General features: G+C 41.6%; 1 protein-coding gene across 1 annotated transcript in view; it reads right to left on the bottom strand.

Moving 5' to 3' along the window:
* Positions 1-24,353, bottom strand: part of arid1b (AT rich interactive domain 1B (SWI1-like)) — a 179,161-nt gene that overhangs the window by 116,953 nt on the left and 37,855 nt on the right. Inside the window, 2 exon segments of the mRNA XM_034222221.1 lie at positions 630-734; positions 16,463-16,618. Of these exon segments, the coding sequence (XP_034078112.1) occupies positions 630-734; positions 16,463-16,618 (261 nt within the window).

The following is a 24,353-nucleotide window of genomic DNA, read 5'->3' as shown; positions in this document are numbered from 1 at the left end:
AGCGTGCTGCGCGAGCCGAGATGATGTGTGTGTGCGTAGTTGAACCTTTTCATATTTAAGTTTGTAGCAAGTAGAGGGCTGCTGGCAGGCCCGGACTGGCCATCGGTTTGCCTCACACAGGGTGACTGTCTGTCTATGATGTGGCATCTGTTTCATATGGGTGTTTCCATAGATCTAGTCTCTTTATTTTCCCCTCAAAATACACCAGATTGATGCATTTAACTCCAAAATAAAAAAAATATCTTACCGGGGGGTCCATACCCCCGGACCCCCCTAGAGGATTTGAGGTCCACCCCCAAAATATGTTCACATGGATAGGTTCCGAAATACATTTGCACATTTTTTAAGATAGTGTTAGTTTCAAAGACCCCCATAGAGCTCAGTTTATAACTCGAACCCTGCATGTAGCCTTTTCGCCTTGGGCATGGACGCCAGTCAAAACACAGACATACACTCTGAAATGAGCAATTGAATCCATGTCTCTCATGGGACCAGAGATAAAAGCTGTAGGCGAGCGGAGGAATGTGATTGGACAGAAAAGCTTACAACAAAAATACAGGAAGTGAAGACAGACAAGGAAACAACTGTTTCTTTGAGGCTTGATGAGGTCTCTCAGAGCTGTCACTCACCGGGAGACTGGATGGGCGGTCCTGAGAGACGCCATCCTCGTTGTTGGCCTTCCCAGAGTTCCCTGGGGCTGGACCTATAGGGCCAAACGTCTCCTGCTGGGCCTCCTACACACAAACAGACAGAGAGCACGGGTCGGCAAAGTGTCATGTTGTTGTTTTGGGACAAGCCACTTTTATTTATAAATAAATTCACAGGATTCATTTGACTTTTTCTTCACAATATTTGTAAGTTCTGTAAGGGATTCTAGATTAGATATGTCATATAGTGTCATAAACACACACACACGACAGTACAAAAACCTCTGAATACGTCAGCACAACACCAATTCATTTCAACGATATCCGGGCCCGACTACCCACTAATCCTTGAAAAAACACACACACACACACACACACACACACACACACACACACACACACACACACACACACACACACACACACACACACACACACACACACACACACACACACACACACACACACACACACACACACACACACACACACACACACACACACACACACACACACACACACACACACACACACACACACACACACACACACACACACACACACACAAACCAATACACACACTCATTCCTATTGTTCAATCTAAGTCATTTTCTTTCTCTCTGTAATCACAAGCCTATCTAGTGTAAACCAATTTTCTCCCTATTGTCGGAGGTGTTGCCCTCTCCCTCTGCCTGCCTCTGTATCTCCCCCTCTTTTTCTCTCGCTCTTCTTTTCTTTCACCACGGAGGTCGTTCCTCCATCATGTTAAGCGTCGGCAGTACAATGGCAACTTGTTAAAGAGCTCTGTGTGGAAGGATTAGTGATAACTGATCGGAGAGACGGGGCAAGAGATCACACACACACACACACGAGTGTTTGAACACACAACCAGACACACATACACACACTGCCACGTGTACATGTCACACACACACATACCAGGTGTGTTCAAGTTTTAACTTCCAAAATCTATTTCCCCCTACAGTTTGATTTCTTATCTGTTGTGAGATTATACTGTAGTAGGTGGGCAGTATCCCTGTCAGCTAGGTGATATCATTTTATAGCTGAAGATTATCCTTCACTGCAAGAGATGTATCATGGGAAATTGATCTATTATTAGAGCATTAAAGGTGTCACAATTTGTGCTTCCAGGGTGAATGATACCAATTCCGTACTTTTGTATATTCTTTATGAAATCTGATATTTTAGACACACTTACTTTACATACATTTACATGATGCATTAGCAGCTAAGCACACAGACAAAAAGTTAATGTATTCAATCATCCAGTATTAAGAGAAGGGAATGTAATGACCTTAATTGCCCTAGAGTAGTCCCTCTTTCAAATCCATATTTCAATTAATAGCCAATTAAATCAGTAAAGCAATAATTAAAGAAATACAAGAAAATGTTAAATAACTTTGTTTCCTGAAATTATTCAGTTTATGTGGACATGTGGTGGATAACTAAAACTGCTGTTCATCGCTAGGTCACTGAATATTAACTAACAGCTTTTCTGTCTCGTATTTATATTCACTGAGACCTCGAGTCCTTTAGGATATCATGATTTGAGTTTATCAGTGAATAGATAGAAATAAAGGCAGGTTAGCTACATTACAATGTTCTGCTTACATAGTTTCTCATGTTGTTTGTAGGAAACACGTACAACACATCAGAGAAGATAAAATGCAATGAAATATTCTAAATTGTGTGATATTTATGTAGGTAAAAAAGTTCTAATTATATCTAATAAATGTATCTCAGTTTTAAGTTACCTGATTTTGGCAAGATAATAAAATCTAAATCCCACACAATCTGGAGATTTTTATTAATGTATTAATTTAATAAAATGTACAGCTGAATGTTAAGCAAGTACGCAAACAAAGTTTATAAAAAATTCCTCACTTGCTTAAAATGATTGCAGGTAATGCTACTTTGTTTGACTGAATTGTCTTATTGTAATGTTTCATGTGTGTCGCCTTTTTCAGAGATCTGGTCTCCCTTCATAATTTTCATTAAAAACAATAGTCACAGAAAAAAGTCAGTCAAATAAATAAAAACAACGAGCAATAACCTTGCAACAACAGCTCTGTTATTTAATTGAACCAGCAACATCTCCTTAACCTTGTCATAAGACAGAGGAAACCCTGTTCACCCAGATGTGATTTGATATCTGGATCACGTATCATATAATAAGTGTGTGGGTTGTGCAGAGCCTCTTAACAATGGGAACGCAGCAAAGGACCGAGGTGCTATTTTTAAAAACAAAAGCCACGCTAGTTTCCTCGTCAGGGCCCTGGGCAAGCCCTGTATTTGTAGACACAACACACACACACACACACACACACACACACACACACACACACACACACACACACACACACACACACACACACACACACACACACACACACACACACACACACACACACACACACACACACACACACACACACACACACACACACACACACACACACACACACACACGCACACACACGCCAAACGTTGGGCTTTTATTACATGGTCGGAAGTCTTGTTTGAAGCTGAAACCCGGCTCAGACACACACACACCTCCACAGGTAAATAAAGGCCTGGGGAAGGAGGGGTGCCAGAGGAGGACAAAATAGAGGCGAAAATATGTGTGGTGGCTCTCTGATACACACACATGTACACAGTACACACACACACGTGCACAGTTCTGTTCACAGATGAAAAATGCACACATGGACAGACAGTTGCTCATACAGTGAAATGAGAACAGAAGAGAGGCTGCTGACCCACGTCAGCAGCCAATATTTACTCAGGCATATGAGTCTGTAGTGTGTGTGTGTGTGTGTGTGTGTGTGTGTGTGTGTGTGTGTGTGTGTGTGTGTGTGTGTGTGTGTGTGTACTTGAGGGGATTTCCGTTTTAAGTGGGTCAAAGTGAGGTTAGCCTCATACTACTGTTTACACTCACGTTCTTACATCATCGCTGTCAACTGTAATATGGACAGAGGGGGAGAGAGAGAGAAACGGAGAGCGGGAGGAGGGAGGGCAGATGCTGACAGAGAAATACACAAGGTGAGATGCAGAGCAGATAGAGAGGAGAGGGGGGAGAGGGAGAGATGAGAAAAAAAGGCCAGAAAAAGCGAGCGCGAGGGAACATCAGAGGCAAATGAAGGAGTGCTGCGAGTGCATCCTTTCATTTGAGTTTTTTCCAGTCCATTGTCTCAAAATCCCATTTCCCAGCTAATTTAGAAGCTTCTAAAATACTCCATACCTTAAGCCTTAGGCCACAGCTAATCTGTTCTTCGCACACACACACACACACACACACACATTCATCCTCCGTGCTTTTCAAAAGACTTCTTGGCATAGTAGAAACGAATGAAGGATATTGAAGGCAAGCGTTTGAAGTACATGAGGGAATGCGGGAATCAAACTGTGAGTTAAATACTATTAGACAGCTGTGTGGAGAGACAGTGTAATATTAGATTTGATTGAATAGATGACTGCTGAATGTGGTGTAATATATAGAGCTGGGGAGGCTTTATGCGGACGCAAATCAATATTGCAGCGGCGTGTTAATCCGCTCAGGAACAGGAGGCAGACGGCAGGGGGAGGCAAGTGCGGAAGTTACACTTTTCAGATAAACTTCATTTTAAAACATAATGTAACAGACTAGTTGTGTTGTAATCTAACATCTCTCATTGTAATCTCACATGTGTCTTCTGCACCAGGTGTTGTTTTTTTAAACTGTGAAACAAATGTTGACGTTTTTAAGAACAATGTCTGTCAATATGTTATTGTAAACGCATTATTTACTTTCATCAAATGTTTTACAACAGTAGGAACTGTTAATAAGTGCTTTAGATTCAAATAACTTTACTGGATATAATACAAATGTTTACTCTACTACCAACTTTTGTTCTCCTCATGGGAACAGTGCAGAGTAAAGACACACAGCACCCATGCTTCCCTATGTATTCTGTTGGTGAAATATGACTAATCACGTTTAATTAATGCCACTACACACACAAAGTTTGACCACATTAGCTGCGGGCGAAATAATATGAAATAAACATCTGTTACTTTTGTCCTGTCAACAACATCTGACTATTAGAACTGACTCGCTTCTAAACTTAGAAACTCTGACATGGCAACCTTCAGGATGTGTTAACAATAAATGCACATCACTATAACTCAGGAAACAAGTAATGTAACTTCAGTTAGAATATGAGACTCGTATGAGAAAATCGCTGCATTACTTTTGTTCGGCTCTCCGTTAAATGTGCAAGGATCTGGAAGCAGAGATGTTGAAGTGCGTTGCTTGTTTGGGAAAATTACACTTGCACTCTTTAAAAAGTAGTCTAAATTATTGTTTGTACTGTCAGCATCATGCTGACAGTTAAACAGTTAAACTTCGTCAAAGAGAAACAAAAGCGGTTAAAAGTCAATTGTGCTATGGAACAAAACCCTCTCCAGTTTGAGCATATTTACTTTCAGGAGAATCTGAGCCACAGTGCTGCCCCAAACAGTTTCCTCCAACCCTGACATACATCCAATTTGACACTCTTTCTTTTTCGGCTCACACCTAATTTAAGAATGTTGTACTGAGCCTTTTTGGTTGGTTGCACTGCACACTCTCTGCCTCTGTGTTCAAGCAGGGAGCAAGGTGAAATGTTGCTCTGCTTTGTGAGTTTGACTGCCTCAGAAAACAAGCGGTGAAGCTCTGGTGACAGCGAGCGGCTTCATTTGATGCCACCACTTGACACACAACAGAAAGCAGCAGGAACTAAATTCATGGCCATTACTTTAAGCTGATTTTGGCTGACATCTGTCGCAATCTTTTTTTTCCCAAACAGCGAGAAAAAGATGTGTGTGACTTGAGACTGTACTTTTTTTTATAAAAATGCTTGATTTTTAATCCTTTTTTCCGCCGCCTTTGTCTGCTCTGGGCTATGTTGCTTTTAAAAACTTTGTGTGCAGTGTTTTCGTCACACGCTGCTTTTCCCTTTAATACAGGGGTCAAATGAATTTCTCAGCAGCTTCCGCTCACATCTTCTATTCTTTTCTGTGTTGGCTTTGATTTTCATACCTTTTTTCTTTCATAACCAAAGGTGGGAGAAGTACTCGGGTCATTACTTAAAGTGGACCTATCATGCTATATTTGAAAAATATATTGGAGGGCCATACCTACAAAACATGTCTGTGAAGTTTTTTTTTCAAAAATACCAAACAGATCACCCATTGTAGCCATGCCTCATACTGCTCAAACCCCTCTTTTGCAGCCCTGTTAGAGAAACGTGGATCTTGGGTCCTTAGCTTGAAAGAAAAAGAAGAGGAGGAGGCGGAGCTAATGCCTGATCAGAATTCTACTGGAGATAACGTTTAATTCGGTTGTGATAAAACGCCATCCTGTTTAAACCACGTCAAGGACTATTTCTGAAACAGTATGGAGCTCAAATGCTTTTTCTCTTGCAGGTTTATCACAAGGTGAGTTCTTTTTTTATTTCCTGCTTTTTAAACACATGTGCTCTTCAGTACAGGTTAGCTCTGAGTGTTAGCGAGGCTTGCTAATGTAAACAAAGACATCCAAAACACGTCAGGCATTGTTTCTGATAGCAACTTTCTGTGGGTCCGCTGCCGATTTGACGTCAGTTCGGATGGAATCTGTATCCGCTCGTTGTACACCCGTTTTTAAAAGATTTGGGTACGGAGGAAAAGAGAGAGGGTTTTATTTTCTGACGCTGCGTGAGTTCCCCGACGCACCGGGGACACATATGTATGTATAAAAGACATCACAAAGTGCATTTTGCATGATAGGTCCCCTTTAAATAGAAATACTCTGTTACAAGTAAAGGTCCTAAAGTATTAGCATTAAAAAAAAACTTAAAGTAACAAACTTACTCATTATGCAGATTGGCCCATTACAGAATAATATATATCATATGTTTTGATATAATTATTGGTGCTTTAATGTGTTTAGCTGGTAAAGGTGCAGCTAATTGTAATGACTAAGTATACTACAGGTTAGCTTGTGAATTTACTCCAGGTTTAAATAAAGTCGTATTTTAGTTTTGATTATGTTTCATCAATAATCCACATGTACAAGTACACAATTTGCGTACAAGTACATATTTCAACTCCTTCCAAAATGTACTAAAGCACAGTACTTCGAGTCTATGAAAAGCGCTATAGAAAAACAATTTATTATTATTAGTATTACTTGAGTAAATTGCCATAGTTACTTTACACCACTGCTAATAACATTTACATTTTGCTCTACCCTTCCCTCACACCCCCCTCTCCTCTCAGTCTGAAGCATCGCCTCCTTCTCTGTCCATCCACTCTCCTCATTAATCTCTTGCTTTCTCCACACCTCTCACATCCCTCACACTCCATCCCCATCTCTTTATTTATATCCATCACTCGTCCTCTTTTCCTTTCACCCTCTCCATCCCCCCGTCTCCAGCCGTTCTCCTCATGGCTACCAAATGAATTAGTCACCCCCCTTTTCCCGCTGCACCTTAGCAGATGCACATCTCCACAAAATCTGACGCTAATGCCATTAATATTCATTAAAAATTAAGCTTAATTGCGCGTCTTTAGGAGAGAAGCCCATAAGCCCCCCCCTGCCCAGACCCTGACAACTCAACGCACACACATTCACATGAAGCATTTGACCACAACCCTCTGCCACATTACCCCAAGGACAGTGAGTCTCTGATGTCCATTGGCAAGACCCTGAGAGGCACACACACACACACACACACACACACCCACACACACACACACACACACACACACACACACACACACACACACACACACACACACACACACACACACACACACACACACACACACACACACACACACACACACACACACACACACACACACACACACACACACACACACACACACACACACACTCTGGGAGAAGACATAGTGACGGGTGGGTCAGACAGAGGTGAGGATGTGAGGGAGTGTGTTTCCTCTTTTATATGAATGTCTTTATTTACGTGTGTATGCTCTGCTCTCTACAGGTAATTATAGTTAAAAGCGGCGTTTTCATCTTGCATTCATCTAAGCTGCCAAAAAAAAAACAACCTTTAAAGAAGAAACGATTACAGACATGTACAAAAAAGCTTCTTTGCATCAGGGAGAGGCGGTGCCGGTGCTGATGGTGGTGCTGGAGGGGGGGGCGGCACACATCCATATTCAACACCCCGCGTTCACACAGGCATCAGTTCAGACTTGCAGATACGCACACATGCTCACACCAATCAGACCGACTGAACCGTAATTAAAGCAACAATCAGCAGCGAGCGCCGGCTACACCGTGTTCTGAAAAATGTGACAAATCAACATTTGGTTATGATGTGCCCGTGTTCTCTTGACACTTACATCTTTTGATCCGTTTCGGAATATTTGGAAAACATTGCAGTTACATTCTGACTTTGTCAGATATGCTGTAAATATATTACAGGGCAGACCTACTTTCCTCTGCGGCAAGTGCCTTTTGAAACAGTGTGTTGGTTGGACGCCATGTAAATGATGGGCATTTATTCCAGGGTACAGTCTATTATTATCATCAAGAGGAAAGGTGACCATTAGAATGGAAACAGCTGCTGTGTGTGGCTATGTGTATGCGAGGATTCCTGTGTGTGTGTGTGCCTATGTATCCAAGAGCTGTGTGTGTGTGTGTGTGTGTGTGTGTGTGTGTGTGTGTGTGTGTGTGTGTGTCCAGCCTTAATAGGTCCATTTGTAGCAGGGCCTGTTCTAGTGCTGTGTCCTTCAGATTGGATTCTATCTTAGCAATCCCCCTGACCTTTAGCACAAAGAGACTACAAGAGAGGACCAGAGTGCCAACACAGGACAACACACACACACACACACACACACACACACACACACACACACACACACACACACACACACACACACACACACACACACACACACACACACACACACACACACACACACACACACACACACACACACACACACACAGTCAGTCACACACAGTCAAAAGAAGCTATTAGCTATTGCCCATATAAACAAAAAATACAGACACAGAAAGTAATGTGCATGCAAACACACAGTGATACGTGTGCAGGCCGTCCCTCAGGGATGATGTCAGATGGAGCCGACAGTGTTAGCTGCAGATGCCGTTGCCAGGGCTTTCATTCTCATTCCTCTACACAGACTAATCAAATAAGAGCCAGTCTTTGTACCATCTTCACTTCACACACTCTTCGCAAGTCCCCGTCACCACCCCCACCCCCATCCGCCCAGTCACTTCAATTGCTTTGGCTCACAGTTAAAGAGGACATCCACCCAAACTGCTGTACACCCACATGACTTTCGCTAAAGCACAGAGGAACAATAGCGATGTGTGTTGGCAAGCTCGACTTTGACATTTTCCTTTTTGGTGTTTTCTCTTTCTCTCTCTGTCTGTGAAGTCTGTATCCAAGAACAAATGTAGCGGCATTTCCTAACAAATGGCAGCTAAATTAGGCCCCCAGGGTGCTGTGCCGCTAACTACGGGCCCCCTTTTTTTCTGAGCCATTATGATTGTCCTAACCGTTCCAAAAACACCTCTCCCGTTCTCGTTCATTTGCATTTCAATTGCAGCTTGGCTGTACAAAAACAAACATAAATCAAAAAAGGGAAAAAAGAAGACTGAAAAAGAAAAGAAAAAACAGTGGCGGATTCTAGTCGAGCAATTAGCGAGTGTCAGTCAACGTGGAGGTAAAAAACACACCAAATTAAAAACATCATCTAAGACACATTATCACATACACACACAGGGACACACACACAAACCCTAGCTGACATATACAGCATATATAGTTTTTCTTTCAATTTTATCATTTAGTTTGTGCCTGAAAACTCATCAAGCTTAAGTGCTCGTCAGCGGTGGCCAATCGGAGTGCGGCAGGCCCAGGGTTGCCGTGGCGATACGCGGGGACATTTAGAGGACTCCGATAAACTCTGCCATTTAAAAGGTTATGACAATTAACGCAGCTCTCTGCAAATTACCACTGCCAGACCTTTACCCATGGACGTCTCTCTCTCCCTCTTATCACCCCGCACCCAGCCTCTCTCCCTCTCTCTGCCTCCTCCCCTCTCCCACCATATGCCCTCCATTTCCGCAGCCTGTCCTCCCTCCATCCCTCCCTCTTTCTGTCCACCCCCTTCCAGCCAGCAGCACTTTTATTATCCTGTTAATTAACAGAGTTCTTCACTTAATATTCAAATGGTGACCAATTAATGACATTGAACTTTGAGCGCCCCACCCACACACACAGTGCCCCCCTGCGCATGCACACACACACACACACACACACACACACACACACACACACACACACACGCACACACACACACACACACACACACACACACACACACACACACACACACACACACCCTATTCGCTTTCACTTCACACACTTTCCTGCCTCTCATTTCCTCTGTCCCCTCAACTTCCCCTCCACCTCTTTCGCCAAGGTGAGCTCCCATTTCCGTGTGTGTGTGTGTGTGTGTGTGTGTGTGTGTGTGTGTGTGTGTGTGTGTGTGTGCGCGCACTGAGGCAGCAGAGCAAGTATACAGCGAGGGGGTAATAAAGCCAGGGGGGCAGGCTGCAGAAAGGCTCGACGGCCTTTTAATTAACCTGGTGTGATTAAAAGCGGGGGTGGCGTAGGGCGAGAGAAAGGGCCTGCTGCTGCAGCCGGGTGGGGGCGGGGGGGTGACCGACAGGAAATAGGAAATGACTGGAAGTAGGGAGAGGTAAAGGAGCCAGGTGATGATGTGCCAGTATAGGGCACCCATTGTTTATAAAGGGCTCCCTCTAAAGACCTGCAAAGACTTTCTTACTAATCTTTTTTTTACATTTAAAGCAACTAGAATATAGAATGGGCGTAATGAGAGAATACGTTTTGTTTTCTTAAGTTAAAAGTTCTTTGAAACTGGAGTTTACAAAACAATCATATCACAAGGTCCATTTAGCTACTTCTCTGGTGCTTCTATTGTTCATCAATAATTAACAGTCAAGTCAAAATAGAAGAGCCTTTAAAGACTTTAGCAAGTCAACATTTTAACACCAACAGTCCCATAACAACTGGGAAGAGATCCCCTACACAGGAAAAGTGTGTGATATAGAAATACTTAAGAACAACCAGTAAATACATAAAACGTGTTTGATGGACAAATATGCAGACTTCATTCAATATACACAATGGACATTGTTGATGTCAAGTGTTTCTCCAAATGTAGTGATTTGTATTTTATTTTAATTACTTCAATGGTCTACTGTTTTTTTTTTTTGCTGTACAAATTCCACTGCCTCTCATAACAAAAACATTGTACTATCTTCAAAATGCAGTGTCACAAAGCTGACTGTTTTCTTCTCTTCAGAAATCTGGCACTTTAGAGGTACATGTTTTTCAGAGGACAGCAAATATATGCTATGGTTTCATTGCAGAATATGATAACATTCCAGTGGCCTGTACTTTTTATTCTGTCATATAAAAGGCCCACATTCAGTAGTTACTCTATTTTCAGAATAAAGTAAAATAGCTTGAACTGCCAGGAGCGTTCGTGGTACAGTAGTTGTTTAGTTCACACCACGTGGAGGTCATGTGATGTTGTGCTCATGAGCATCACTAATACAAACCAATGAATCAGCTGCCTTCAAAGTAGGTCCCTGTAAAGTGAGCATGTCTCCTCCAATCAGCTCTGAGCTCATTGACACCTCCCCAGAGCCCACTCTCAGACAGGAAGAGGAAATAGTTAAGGCCAATAGAGGAAACGACCGGTGGGATCAGTTTTCACAGGGGAGAGTGGATAGGAAGGTTTCACTACAGGAAGTAAATGTCACAGAATAACTTCCTTCTTCAAAGACCAGCAGTCAAATTCCTTACTATACACATTCTTACAAATTAACCATACAGTTTATATTATACTAAAGAGAAGTCAAGGCTATATTCTGACACATGTTATTGCTCTCTGAAAAACAACTGTAACACACTGTCTTGGTGAAATATGAAATAGTGAGTTCCCCATGGAGTAGCTGATGAAAGCCAGCACCATGTTCTCACAACATTAAAACGAGTTTAAGGCTGGCAGCTGGCCAGCGTTGCATTTTTTTCTTTTAAGAGATGTGTCTCACGCTGTAATTGAAGCTAACAATAAGACCAAAAACATCAGGGTCATGGTATTTATAGGGTCTGTTAAAATATACTTCAAGAAAAGGGGGCCCCATTACATGGCATTTAAATAGATTTGTTTCTAGTGTTTTTAACAGTCGATTAAAAAGCAGTTGTGGAAAGTGACATGTAAGTGTACTAATAAGAAACAAAGAACTGCATGAGGTTGAAACAATCTCAATCCATTAATATAAGTGAATGTAACAGTGTTTCTGCAAACTTCAACTCGCACTCATCAATTTTAAAATATCTGCTGTTCTCAAACACCCACAGCACTCAAAAAGCAGAAAACCACCCATATTTCTTCCCTGATGTTATTATATATTTTTTATTTTTTCGTATCAGCCTTGATGTCTTAGAAATGTCTTTTTAGCCTGCTCTGCTCCTCGTAATCGGATGAGGTCACAGCAGTGCAATAGACTCAAAGAAAGATGGCATTTTCACTTCGATTTGTTACAAAACCAGCTAATAGCGTTTCGTTGCAGAGCAAATTCTGTGTCAAAGGCAGCTGGAATGGTTCCATCAACTGGAGGATGTCCTCTGGCTAGGGTTAATGGGAGTGGAGTGGGGGAAAGGAACTGCGGAGAGCGCAGGAAGAGCAAAATAAAGAACTTTTCAGCAGAGTAATGCAGGGTCAAAAAACTGGGGTCAAAACCACAATGACATCCTAATCTGGCATGCGCTTGCAATTGTGTGTATGTGTGTGTGTGTGTAATCCGTTCCGTGCGGCTCACATCATGTCTCATTTCAGCCCAGAATCACAGACAAAGGTCGACGTTTGACCTTTTCACAGCTCAGAATTGCTGCAGCACACTCGGCTGATTTGTGTACACACTGACAGAGGCACACACACACAAAAACGGATGGAAAGACACACAGAAAAAAATGTCAAAAAAACATTGCTGAGCTGAAAAGACACCAAATATCCGACTTGTAATCTTGGCCAACAGCAGTGTTTAAGTTTAATTTCCAAACATGTTTACTCTTGGTTCCAAAATCTAAAACAGAGACCTGGTTTCATTGTTAGTTAAATGTATTATTTCGTTTTCTGGTTTTATTTGCTTCTCTAAATTCCTCTCTTGCTAAATCAATGAACAATTAACTTTGTCTTAATGCCAGCGCACAGGCTTCTTTTTCTAATGTCAATATTGTGTATTTTCAATAAATACTTGAACAAAAATTGCTGAAATAAAGTGAGTGGTCGCTGGAACTGGATTCTCAGCTGGTCACAAAAGATGGAATTGGTATGCAAAATACACTGATATTCCAAAAACCTACCATTGCAAGAGAGACATAGCCTATTACTAACTATACATTTCCATTGAAAGTAAATTGACTGTTCTTCTCCATTAATAGCAGGGTTTCTTCCAACACCAAGCCAAAACATAAACATGTATGGAAGCTTATTATTCAAAGAGAGGATTTAGTTGGTCTACAGTTTGATGGCTAATAGACAGGAATCAGGAGGTGTCGGCACATCACCTGCTGTGTTGCCGGGATATAAAATGCTATATAGCTGAAACACATAGGAAGGATTTCTTGATTAAAAGGTAAAGACAGCGGGAAGCAACATTGATGCAGTGGCTGCTGAAGTTATTGTGGCTTGTATGCAGCGTTAACAACCATGTGCGCTGATTGAAACATTTTCCCTTAAAGTGGCGTGCATGCCTAACAATGAAAAACAAAGGGAAAGCAACTCTTTGGTCACCAAAGCAGTTGGCATGGAAACCAATATGGGACCTATCAGCACAGGTGAAACAGGGCTTTGGCCAATCAGAGAGCTGGGGCACAACTACCTGGTGTGTAAATGTCAGCGAGGGTCAATTGGTGCCGCATCATCAGCAATGATGAAAACACACCATTACTGTCACGAAATGTCAACCTGGCCATGGATCTCAGCCTTTCCTAGTTAGAGGGAATAATGTTTGTGCAGTAGGCAGCTCAGTCTGTGTGTGTGAGCATGTTAAAGGGGGGGGAATAAGAGTAAGTGCTTTTTTTCAGTGAGAGACAAAAGGCATGCTGGCTGAAATGTTCACTCAGTGTGAAAATTACTATGCCAAGACTAACGATTTTATTTTTTGACAACCTGCTTTTGTGTTCTCAGTGGCTTTTCGCTTAGCTATTTGTCTTCATGTACTCATTATTCCAGACTGTCTAAAGAAAGGTTTAACTTCATCTCAGTAAATCACAGTATAACTATCTTGACAGATCCGACTACCCTACTGCCTAATGGCCTCAACTAGTGCAGATGCTTAAACACTCCACTCACATTGGTGAACCAAAAAGGGATCTGGGCCAAATAAAGGATACTTTAAAACAAATAAAATTGTTTGCAAGTCTTTGCATGAACATGTCTTTACAATCTAGAAAGAGAAATGTGTATACAGTAAATGTAGCAATCACTGTAATGCAACTTAAAGTCTTGCCTCCAAAGTAAAGAAAGTGTTATAGGAAAAATAAGTGCCAATCATACCTTCTAGATTGTTAAATGATGTAAGCAGCAGTTATGTTGTAGTTTGCGATGATGGTGGTGTATCTTTCCATTTAACAGTATCTTCAGTTTTGAAATAAAAAACTGTATTTATATAGTTTTCAATAATTTGGTGCTCAAAAGTATAGACATGATTACAAGATGTGGAGATTAAACAACAGTCATTTTATTGTAATTTATTTGTATTTATTATTTATTGTAACTTTTTCAATGTCATACCAAGCAGGTATGAGTGTGTTTGACAGTGTGTCTCTGGAAGGGGGGCGGTAATTAGGGGCAGTTCATAAATCCATGTAAACATGACCATTATTCAGTTAAAACGAGACACTGCGTGCGCACCTCCTAAACCGGAAGCTCCGGTCGGCTAACCATTATAATCCGTTTATTGCGTTTATTATTTATAATTGTAATAAAGGATTATCAGTAATCATTTTAAAGTTACACAGAGACATTGGATTAACCGTTTGTATGCCCTTGAACACAGCTTTTGATCACAAAACAGCAAAGGTAAGACATCATTTTCATCATGGCTACGTAAAGTGAAGTTGTTTTCTTGCTCTTTCCTGGCTGCTAGCTCAGTGAGTTGTGGTCGTACAGTGATGAGACTTATACCAATGGAATATGTGGAATCTCAGCGTTCATGTGATATGTCGTTTGTGCAGATAACATGACGTAGAAAAGATCGCTTTAGCCAGTTATGTGCTAAAGTAGCCGTTAGCCCCGATAGCCCGTTTCGCTAAGTGTTGATTTAGACTCTTGGTGTTGGACTTCTGTTCCATGTAGGTAACATGGTTATTATCGTCTGTTAGCTGAGGTTCTTCCCGTTAAGTGGGTATGCATCATTAACAGGTTGTTAAATGTTAAGAAGCCTTGAGACGCTGTTTCTAGCAAGATGTTGCGTCTGCCCCGTCTGCCCCCGGGAGTCTCACAATAATAAGAGCGTTGTTAGAAGAGATGACGAGTGGCATTCACAGTGGCCAATCAGAGTGGTAATCAAACCGGATACGTCCCACGGGAGGAGGGTTCCCAACCAACCAGAATTGTTTAAACTAAGGAAGTAGCGTAATTCATATACCGATAGCAGCACCGTTTGTCCAGCGGCTTAACGGTATACCGATACCGTCCAATCGGGTACCAGTACTGACTTAGTACCATCCCTACTCATGTCTCTTTTCCAGTTCTGCATCGTCCACTCTTTGATTCTCCCTCCCTGTTCTGTCTGATCTTTCCCTTCCTGTCCAGTTCTGTATCTGTAATCTCTCCCGTCTCGTACTGTTCTTTTCCTGCTCAGTTTTGTTCTAATCTGTTCCTATCCCGGGACAGGCTGTTAACCAGAGTCACTCCATGCAGGCGGATAGATCCCTCTGGCTGCAGAGTGGATGGGAAACACATGGGCAGCCTTCACTCAACTCTAAAACAACTGCTTGAACCCAGATCCCCGATGGAAAACTTCAACAGAACAACACACTGAAACTTGGCAGGACGAGCCTCAATCCAAAGCTGTGCAACAGGCCTTTTGTTGTACTGAGGATTCTGGGATTGCACAGGCGCGTTTGTGTGCATAGTCCTCTCTCTGTAAGTGTGAGTGTGTGTGTGTGTGTGTGTGTGTGTGTGTGTGTGTGTGTGTGTGTGTGTGTGTGTGTGTGTGTGTGTGTGTGTGTGAGAGCTGAGAGGTTATGACAATATATAGAAGCACATAGTGATATTTACCTAAAATACCTTCTTATAAATAATGCGAGGGAATAATGGGACCACATACACCAGGCATATTGGACCACACACACAAACACACCCACACACTCTGTACCTAAAGATGATCCCTCCAATTTCAGCACCACTACAATATTAAAATATAACCAATGGAAAAATGTTTGGATGAAATCCCTTTCTCAGCTGATGTTTCAAATGTTATTCCTGATGTGATAAGCGACATCTGCGCATCAATGTGTATCTGATATATTTATTCATATTTTGTCTTGAGTTATGGTAATCATTTCAATTTTTTTGCTCATGGCATGTCAAGGGGCCTTTGGGCTTGATTACAGCTGAATGTCTTGGCCAATTTTACAGCCGGCAAACAGCACAGTGTGTGTCTCGCTCTGATGAGCTGGTGTTAGTACCTGTTGGGGGGGTGGTCGAGGCTGCAGGTAGGGGCTTTGAGCGGGTCCTGGCGGGGTCTGCTGGGGGGGGCTGAAGTACGGAGGGTTCCCCTGCTGCCCCGCCTGTTGCTGCTGGCTGAAGCCCCCCATTCCCTGCTGTCCATATGGCGCCACCTGCTGAAACAACCAATCACACGACGGTTAGAAGGGAGGCATTAAGGTCAGGGCTAAGGTGGAAGAAAACGTTCCCTTCAAATTAAAAGTAATGCAGAGAGGCTGTAAGAGGGGCAATTAGTAGGCATCACAGCAAGTGTAACTGTAATAGTCAAAAGCAGTCAAAAGCATAATCTAAAATTATATGTGGACATTTTCACACTGGCCAACACAAACTGGCCACTATACATTCCCCAATTCATCTGATTGTCCCTGAGCTAACACTTTTAATTTAGCTCAGACCAGGCTGACACCCGTCTCCCAGCAGTCCTCCGCCTAATGAACTCTCACTGCAGAAACCTCGAACTTTATGTCCTCTGGCTTGCCAAATGCATCCTCCTCTACATTATCTCTGCTCACAGATGGGATGAGGTGTGTTGGATATTTCCGCTGGCCGTCCCAGGCCGTAACCCTAATGAGGGACACATGGATGAGCAGGGGCATTCCAGGCAGTGCAGTTAAATAACTAACTCGCGAGGGCGAAGCCACGCCAAGTCCCAACGCTACATTACACGCCGGTTATGAGAATGAATGTGAACACGGAGTGCGTGTAACAAGCTGGCACCGATACAAATGTAGTCTAAATCCCCTCTTGTCGTTTGTTATGACTACAGACAGCGCCAGGTGCTCCTCACTCCTCTAAGGATTCCTACGGAGGCTGGGGTTTTCTCATTCACACAGACACACAAGCATGCCAACACACACACACACAAAAGCTAAGTACAGACTATTAAACAACATTTACGACTACTGGTGAAGCAATTTGACAGCATTTTTCATGTCATATTTTTTCTCCCAACATGTCATATTGCTTTTTTTTTTTATTGACGACCAAAAGTGCTACCACAAGCTCATTAAACAAGCACACAGGCTGTAATTTGGGGCGTGAGTGAAGCTCATCGTCCACCTCCAGATTTTGCTCCGAGTCCCAAGCTTTGAGATGTCTCTTTAAATCTTCTTTTGGCAGGCTTGGCAGAGTAAAAGTCTCGAGAGATTTATATTTCAAATGATGATATTAGATATTAGGGGACTACAACGTGACGGAACTACTACACTACGGTCTTGTCAGATCAAAAGTAAAGAGCACACATCCATATCGTAGTTTTACTGTGACTGTAAAGAGAGAAAACCGCGGTCAGTCATAAAAGCGCTGTTGAAGTGTGGCTGGTGTAAAATACAGTGAAATGTGATCCTCTGGCTGTAGAGGGCAAGTGGAGATTAAAACGTTAGAAATAGTTTTGAAGAGTAACTTCCTTTTGAGTGGGTGTTGAAAAAGAAATCTTCTCTCCATGCTGGCAGAAGCTTTTTGACACTCTGAATAGAGATGATTGGACAATGTAGAATACTTTTCACTTCAATGAAAATTTGATTAGAAAGGACAGGTCTGTGTGTGTGGGGGGGGGTGTGTGTGTGTGTGCTCAGAGCGTGAGAGTGTCATTAGGCCGATGAGACAGACAGACAGGGTGAGATCAGTCTAGCTGGCAGAGAGGTTAATAGCATGGCCCCGCTCATGCCAACAGCACTACTGGATTCATTACGCAGGCCAGGGCAGCACACACACACACACACACACACACAACACAACACACACACACACACACACACACACACACACACACACACACACACACACACACACAAACACACACACACACACACACACACACACAACACACACACACACACACACACACACACACACGCGTGCACACACACACACACACACACACACACACGTGCGCACACACACACACACACACACACACACACACACACACACACACACACCACACACACACACACACACACACACACACACACACACACACACAGTACTCAAATGAATGCATATGATTTCAAGTCGTCTATATATGTGGGGATTTGTTCATGTAAAAAGACAAACAAATGCGCGCTCACACACACACACACACACACACACGTCATTAGTTGTGGATCAAAGCCACTCTGACAAAACAGAAGCGACTCTATCCTGTGATCAGTGATGACAGGCTACTGTAACACACAGTGGGTCTCAACTGGAACACTACTGTTCTGGGATTGGCGAGGATTAGGTCGCCATGGAGATCGAGACCAGACAACCGTGGGTGGGTTCCTTTCTCAGACAAACACAATGACAGGCAGACAGACAGATAGGGGCAGACAGTGACAGATAGACGGAGGAATAGATAGAGGTAGGCCGCGATAAAGACAGAAAAGGGCTAATGGAGAACAGCTCTTTAGGTTTTCTTGCCTCCAAATAAATCCTCTTGGAGCTATACATAACCTTGTTAGAGAGCATGGCAAGCTAATGAATTAATAATAAACTACACCAGTTTCTGTTGTCTTTAAAATTGCCAGTTTGAGTTGCAGAGATTTTACATGTAAAAATACACCTGGGACACAGATAGCAAGCGGCGGGAACAAGAAAGCTCAAATACACCAATGTTACGTCTGCTGCCTCTCTTTGCTTTATATCCGCCGTGACTGCCAGGATGGGTAGAAATAAGCATGGGGAGCTTTTTGTGTAATGCTATGTGATTCTTTATTTTCTCAAGATTTTAAAATTCAAGAAGTTGTGCTATCATTTGTGACCACTGAATTCACTGGATCCATATCCTTTTTAATGGATCACAATATACTTGTTTTAAGCAGACTCTTTGCCATGTCAGAGCACAACAAGCAAGCTGTCTTTTATAACATTAACAACGCTGCATTCTATAGACCTTTTTCCAATATATTATTGATAATCAAAGTAATTTTTCATGCAACTACGGCAGAAAGGCAGTTTTATTTTGTGATAAAACTTAATATGTTTGGGGTTAAGACTGAACAAACAGACAATAAAGACATTACCTTGGACTTGATTCACTGTTTTACTATATTCTGATTTTTTTTTAGACATAATCAGGAAAATAATATGCAGTTAAATGAAGATGTAAATAAATGTTGGTTGCAGCAACTGGAAAGGTTTGCTTCTGATATTGCTGCTATGACAAGCTCTTTGTCTACCTATAACTACTTATAGTTACATATATATATACACTACTATAGTGTATTCAAGAGCAGATACTGACAGATATGCGCGCAGGTAGACAGGCAATCAGGTAAGCAAGCAGTGGAGACAGTCATGGAGACAAACCAAATACCGCCAGTCAGTCAGTCAATAGGAACAGAGACAGCAGGCAGACTGGAGGTCTAACAAGTAGCAACCTGTCACAGTGGCTTTGCGAGGGAAGAAAGAGCCATTCAAACACAGCTTCTGTTTGATCGCTGGGGGCAACTGTATGAATGTACTGTACCCACTGAGTACACACCAGTTCACTGAAACCTGATTCCTTTGACTGAAAATATGCTTAGTGATAAACAGACTCGCTGTGCCGCTGCTTACACCAATAAACACAACTGCTGGATGCAGAAAAAAAGACAATTTTCTGCCTTTTTTCCTTCCACTCAGGTGGGTGAAAGCAGAGAAAATAACAGTGTGATTTATCCAGAGTGTCTTGGCAGGCACACGGTGTTAAATAAATGTCTGTAATGAAATGACAACAGATGTGAGGTGCTATAGGGAGAGATGACGCAGAATAGACGTCCTGCGAAGCAAATAATTCACCATAAACTGTAGAAAACAGTGTGATGAAAACAAAAGCCTTGGCGGCATATTAAGATACAAAGACACAAACACGGAGAAGAACTCAATCAAAAATCTATCAAAACAAGAATCAGATACAAAGGCAGACAATGTCTTCCTGCTCTGCAAACGGAGGGCAATACATAGCGATGCTAACCCTCATCCATCGCAGGGATGTGTGTGTGCATATGCATGTGTGTGTGTGTGTGTATGTGTGTGTGCGTGTGCTTTAAATCAGCAGTTTAAAAACGTGTTATTCAATTGGGCCAATGAGCAATACACAAGATTTTGTTAATTCTGTCAAAGAGGCGATGCAACTGGCTGCTACCGGGATCACAGGTCAGCAATTTTGATTGACAGATGGGTTCAGCCAACCAGTGAGCCGCAACCCTGACCCCTGAACACACACATACACACACTGACAGGCAACGCATCAGCATGCTGTCCTGCTAGATGGCCATTACATACTTAGAAAAGCAAGAGAAAGGGATATAAGCAATAAAACATGATACAGACATGTGAGGAGACCAAGAGACGGTGGCAAAGATAAATGTTTAGAGAGACAGAGATTTAGAGATAAGAGGCAGAGGGGAGATAAAGGAGCGGCGTTACAGACTGAGATACTTAAAGGGATGGATAAAGCGATGTTTCACACGATAAAGTCAGAGAGAGACTGATAAAGACGCGAGGCAGACAGAGAGATATGTGGGGAGGATGGAGCGACACAGACAAGTGTAAAAGAGAAGCAGAGGAAGGAAGCAAGAAGAGTCTTAGAGGAGGGTAATGTGAAATAATGATGAAGACGAATGAAGACAGGAAGAAGACGCCAAAGAGCTTCAAGTTCTTTTATACTCACATCATTTGAGGAGGTATGGAGGAGGCAGAGAGACGTTTAATGCAGTTCAGATTGGCACCAGGAACACCAGGTGAATGTAATTAATCAAATAGCACTAACGAGCCGGGGTAAATCAGCTGCGGTACTTTGCAATCTACACATTGATTTTAAGGAGGCTTAAGCAGAAAAGTGACAAAACAAAACTCTTTTTTTTTCTTTTTTTTCCCAGTATGACTTAATGGAAACTATTTTCCCACAATGCAATACACATAGCAAAAGGAAGGAACATAGAAAAGTCGCTGTTTTTAAATGTATTTAAAAGTCAGATTCTAAAAGGTTTCATTTAGTTTCTTAATGCTTTTAACCAGAAAGAAGCTTTACAGTTAAATTGCCTTTTCTTTCTTCCAATACCATACTGCATAGTAAAAGTGTTGATTTCCATAGTCCATTATTTCAGCAGTCACAAAGCCATATGCATCAAGATCTACATCTTTTTTCAACTATATGTTTTCAACTTGAAAGTACCAGGCCACTGCTGTCAGATGTCAATCAAACATTTACTTTGATATGTCATTTGAACGCGTCCGAAGATGTATTTATTTTGTTTGTCTGTTTTCTAAGATGTTCCTAGGGTCATTCCACAACCACCAAAAATGTGTTATATTTTCAATTCACTCCTAAATGTTTTGTGGGCAATACATTTTGGGAAAATAGTGCTTATTAAAAGCCACACCCTGGTCCTGATGGAAATGCCCAAACAGGTAGCTATTAACAATAATAACAAATAATCCAGCATGTGTCGGTAGTGCAAACTGAGACATATGAAAGAACACCGTTAGCACTGTGTTATAATAATTTCCTGCACAGGAACTGATGGATGCTGTAATACCCTATACCTGTTTGGCTAACAGTAGAATGCATTACACTGAAAGCCCAACGTCATCGATTCAAACTGACATTTTTATATATAATCCCATTCAACTTTCATTATGTAACTTGGCAGCAAGTTAAGATATTTTGTATTGCTTGGACTTAATCGTACTTCCATATATATCGATCAAAAACATGTTGTTGCACGTTAAGTGTGTCTGTCCAAATAGCAGATATTTTTCTTCAGTATCTTTTGCAAATGGAAAATAACTCTTCCAAACAATGGTCCCAAATAAATAAATAAAAACCTGCTTGAGGGGCAGGAAGAGGCCAGGAATATGAAGATGAATAAACTGTAAGAAGTGTATGTATACTAACAGACAACTGCCTTTAAAGAAAGTATTATATCAGTTTATCAGAACTTGACTAACAGGATCTACGTAAATATACAACAGTAACATTCAAATAATTGCATTTGTAAACAGATAGCAAAAGCAAACTGGATTTCTTTTATATTTAGACTTTAGAGCACTTCAGTGAATCTCAAAGTTAACATACTGTAAAGGCATATAATCAAAGGATATTTTAGTAAGGAAGCGTAGCAGGTAAAAACAGTTAGGGAGGAAAAGCTGTCAGACCTGTCAGTCAAAGGATAAAAAAGTATAGCGTTATCAAAATAACTCTCGCCTCTTATATTTCTCTAAAGCATTTTTGCTATAAGAGGCTGAAGCTTTTAAATGATCCAACTGTCTCATTTTTCAGTTGACCTGCATCTTGCCTTTCCTCCTGCTGTCTTTCTGTCTATCACTCCTTAAAATCTCTGCCTCTAAAAAATAGTCTACTGTTATAAAATGAGGGGGACTCAGAAAAATAATTGAATCAAATAATATATGGCAGAATTGCAGAAATGTTGGGATCAATTGTTGTGGTGAATGCATCTTTAAAATAAACTTGATTAATCTTTCTTATAGTAAACGCTTTGTATAAAAGATGTGTATCATTTTAGAAAAACATTATTAAAAACAAAAAAAAATGGTAACTATTTTCTTTTGTTTCACACAAACAAACATTTCATTTATATGGATAATATATTTTATGGATGTATATTGTAAACAAGTTGGCTAAATTCAAGAATTTTGAAATGTGGGATATGTCTCGATGCTCGACATTAAGCGACCTGTTTGATTGGCTGTTGCAGCTAACTTTAGAAAAAATATGCTTTTGTTCAGCGTTGTCATTTTTAAGAAAATCCATGACCAGAAATGTGTGTCTTGCAAACTTTTTATTTTGCTTGACTTTTCCATTCCAACACACCTGTGTACTGCATTAGACAACATTTAGTTAGTCACGGAATCCTAGAAAATTAGATGTAATACTACAATAAGCTTTGTAAGTTCTTTGAAACACGCAACACAATGCTATCACGGCAACAAGATAGTGTCTGATTTGGTCAAATGTAAAAACACATGTGCTGTTGTTTAAGTCTAACACTGGCAATATAGCGTAAATATAAACTCTGATCAGCTGACAACCCATCACACTCAGGACCAAAACAAAACAAACTAGCTTCTTGAGCTCTGTGCGGTGATAAGATCAGCCAATCACAGCCTGGTTTGCGATACAAGGTGAAGGTGAGTCCTTATGTTTGTGGGACAGATCAGCATCAACAGACTCATGATTAAACATTAGAGGGTTTACGCATAACGATACCCGTCATCATCCTTGCATCTCGCAAGGTTAGATATCTCCCCCCCCCCCCCCCCCCCTCATACATTGGGAAGCCCTTGATGCCTTAAGGAATGAGCTGCCCTTGGAGGACTGAGACAAAAAGGGTGAGGGATATATTTCTCAATCGTGGTGTGATAGAAACCAGGATTTAGGCAAAATGTAAACCCAGAATTGAAACACTATCACACTCAACAAAGACAAACAAATTCCAGATGTATTGTCTGGTACTTTCAATGTATGAAGCATCGAGCACTTCATAAACCGCAGTTTTTATTCCCAAATGAAAACACAAGCCTGTCTATTCAAAGATTGTGACTTATCGACCCTGTGATAACATCAACATTGTGTTGACGGTGAGTGAAAGCGAGCAGATAGTGTAAGCTATCGACTGTTAGACACACAGGCTGTGTTTCTTTCTATATTTTCATCTCGGATTCCTTTCTGAAGACTGCCAAACGTTGCTCTCTGCCCCCTGTCTGTCTTTCTTTATTTTCCCCTCCCTGTAATTCTCCGTTTTCTGCTCACATCAATTGATGGCTGGCTGCGACTAGCGCTGCCTGTGTTGTTCCAAGCAGAGCCGTAATGGAGACATTTGGAGAGGCAGAGCAGGGCAGGTTAATGCTCTCCGTAATGTGTGT

The sequence above is a fragment of the Gymnodraco acuticeps genome, unplaced genomic scaffold, assembly GCF_902827175.1.
Source record: "Gymnodraco acuticeps unplaced genomic scaffold, fGymAcu1.1, whole genome shotgun sequence".
NCBI lineage: Eukaryota > Metazoa > Chordata > Actinopteri > Perciformes > Bathydraconidae > Gymnodraco > Gymnodraco acuticeps.
This window is presented reverse-complemented; position numbering and strand designations above follow the sequence as displayed.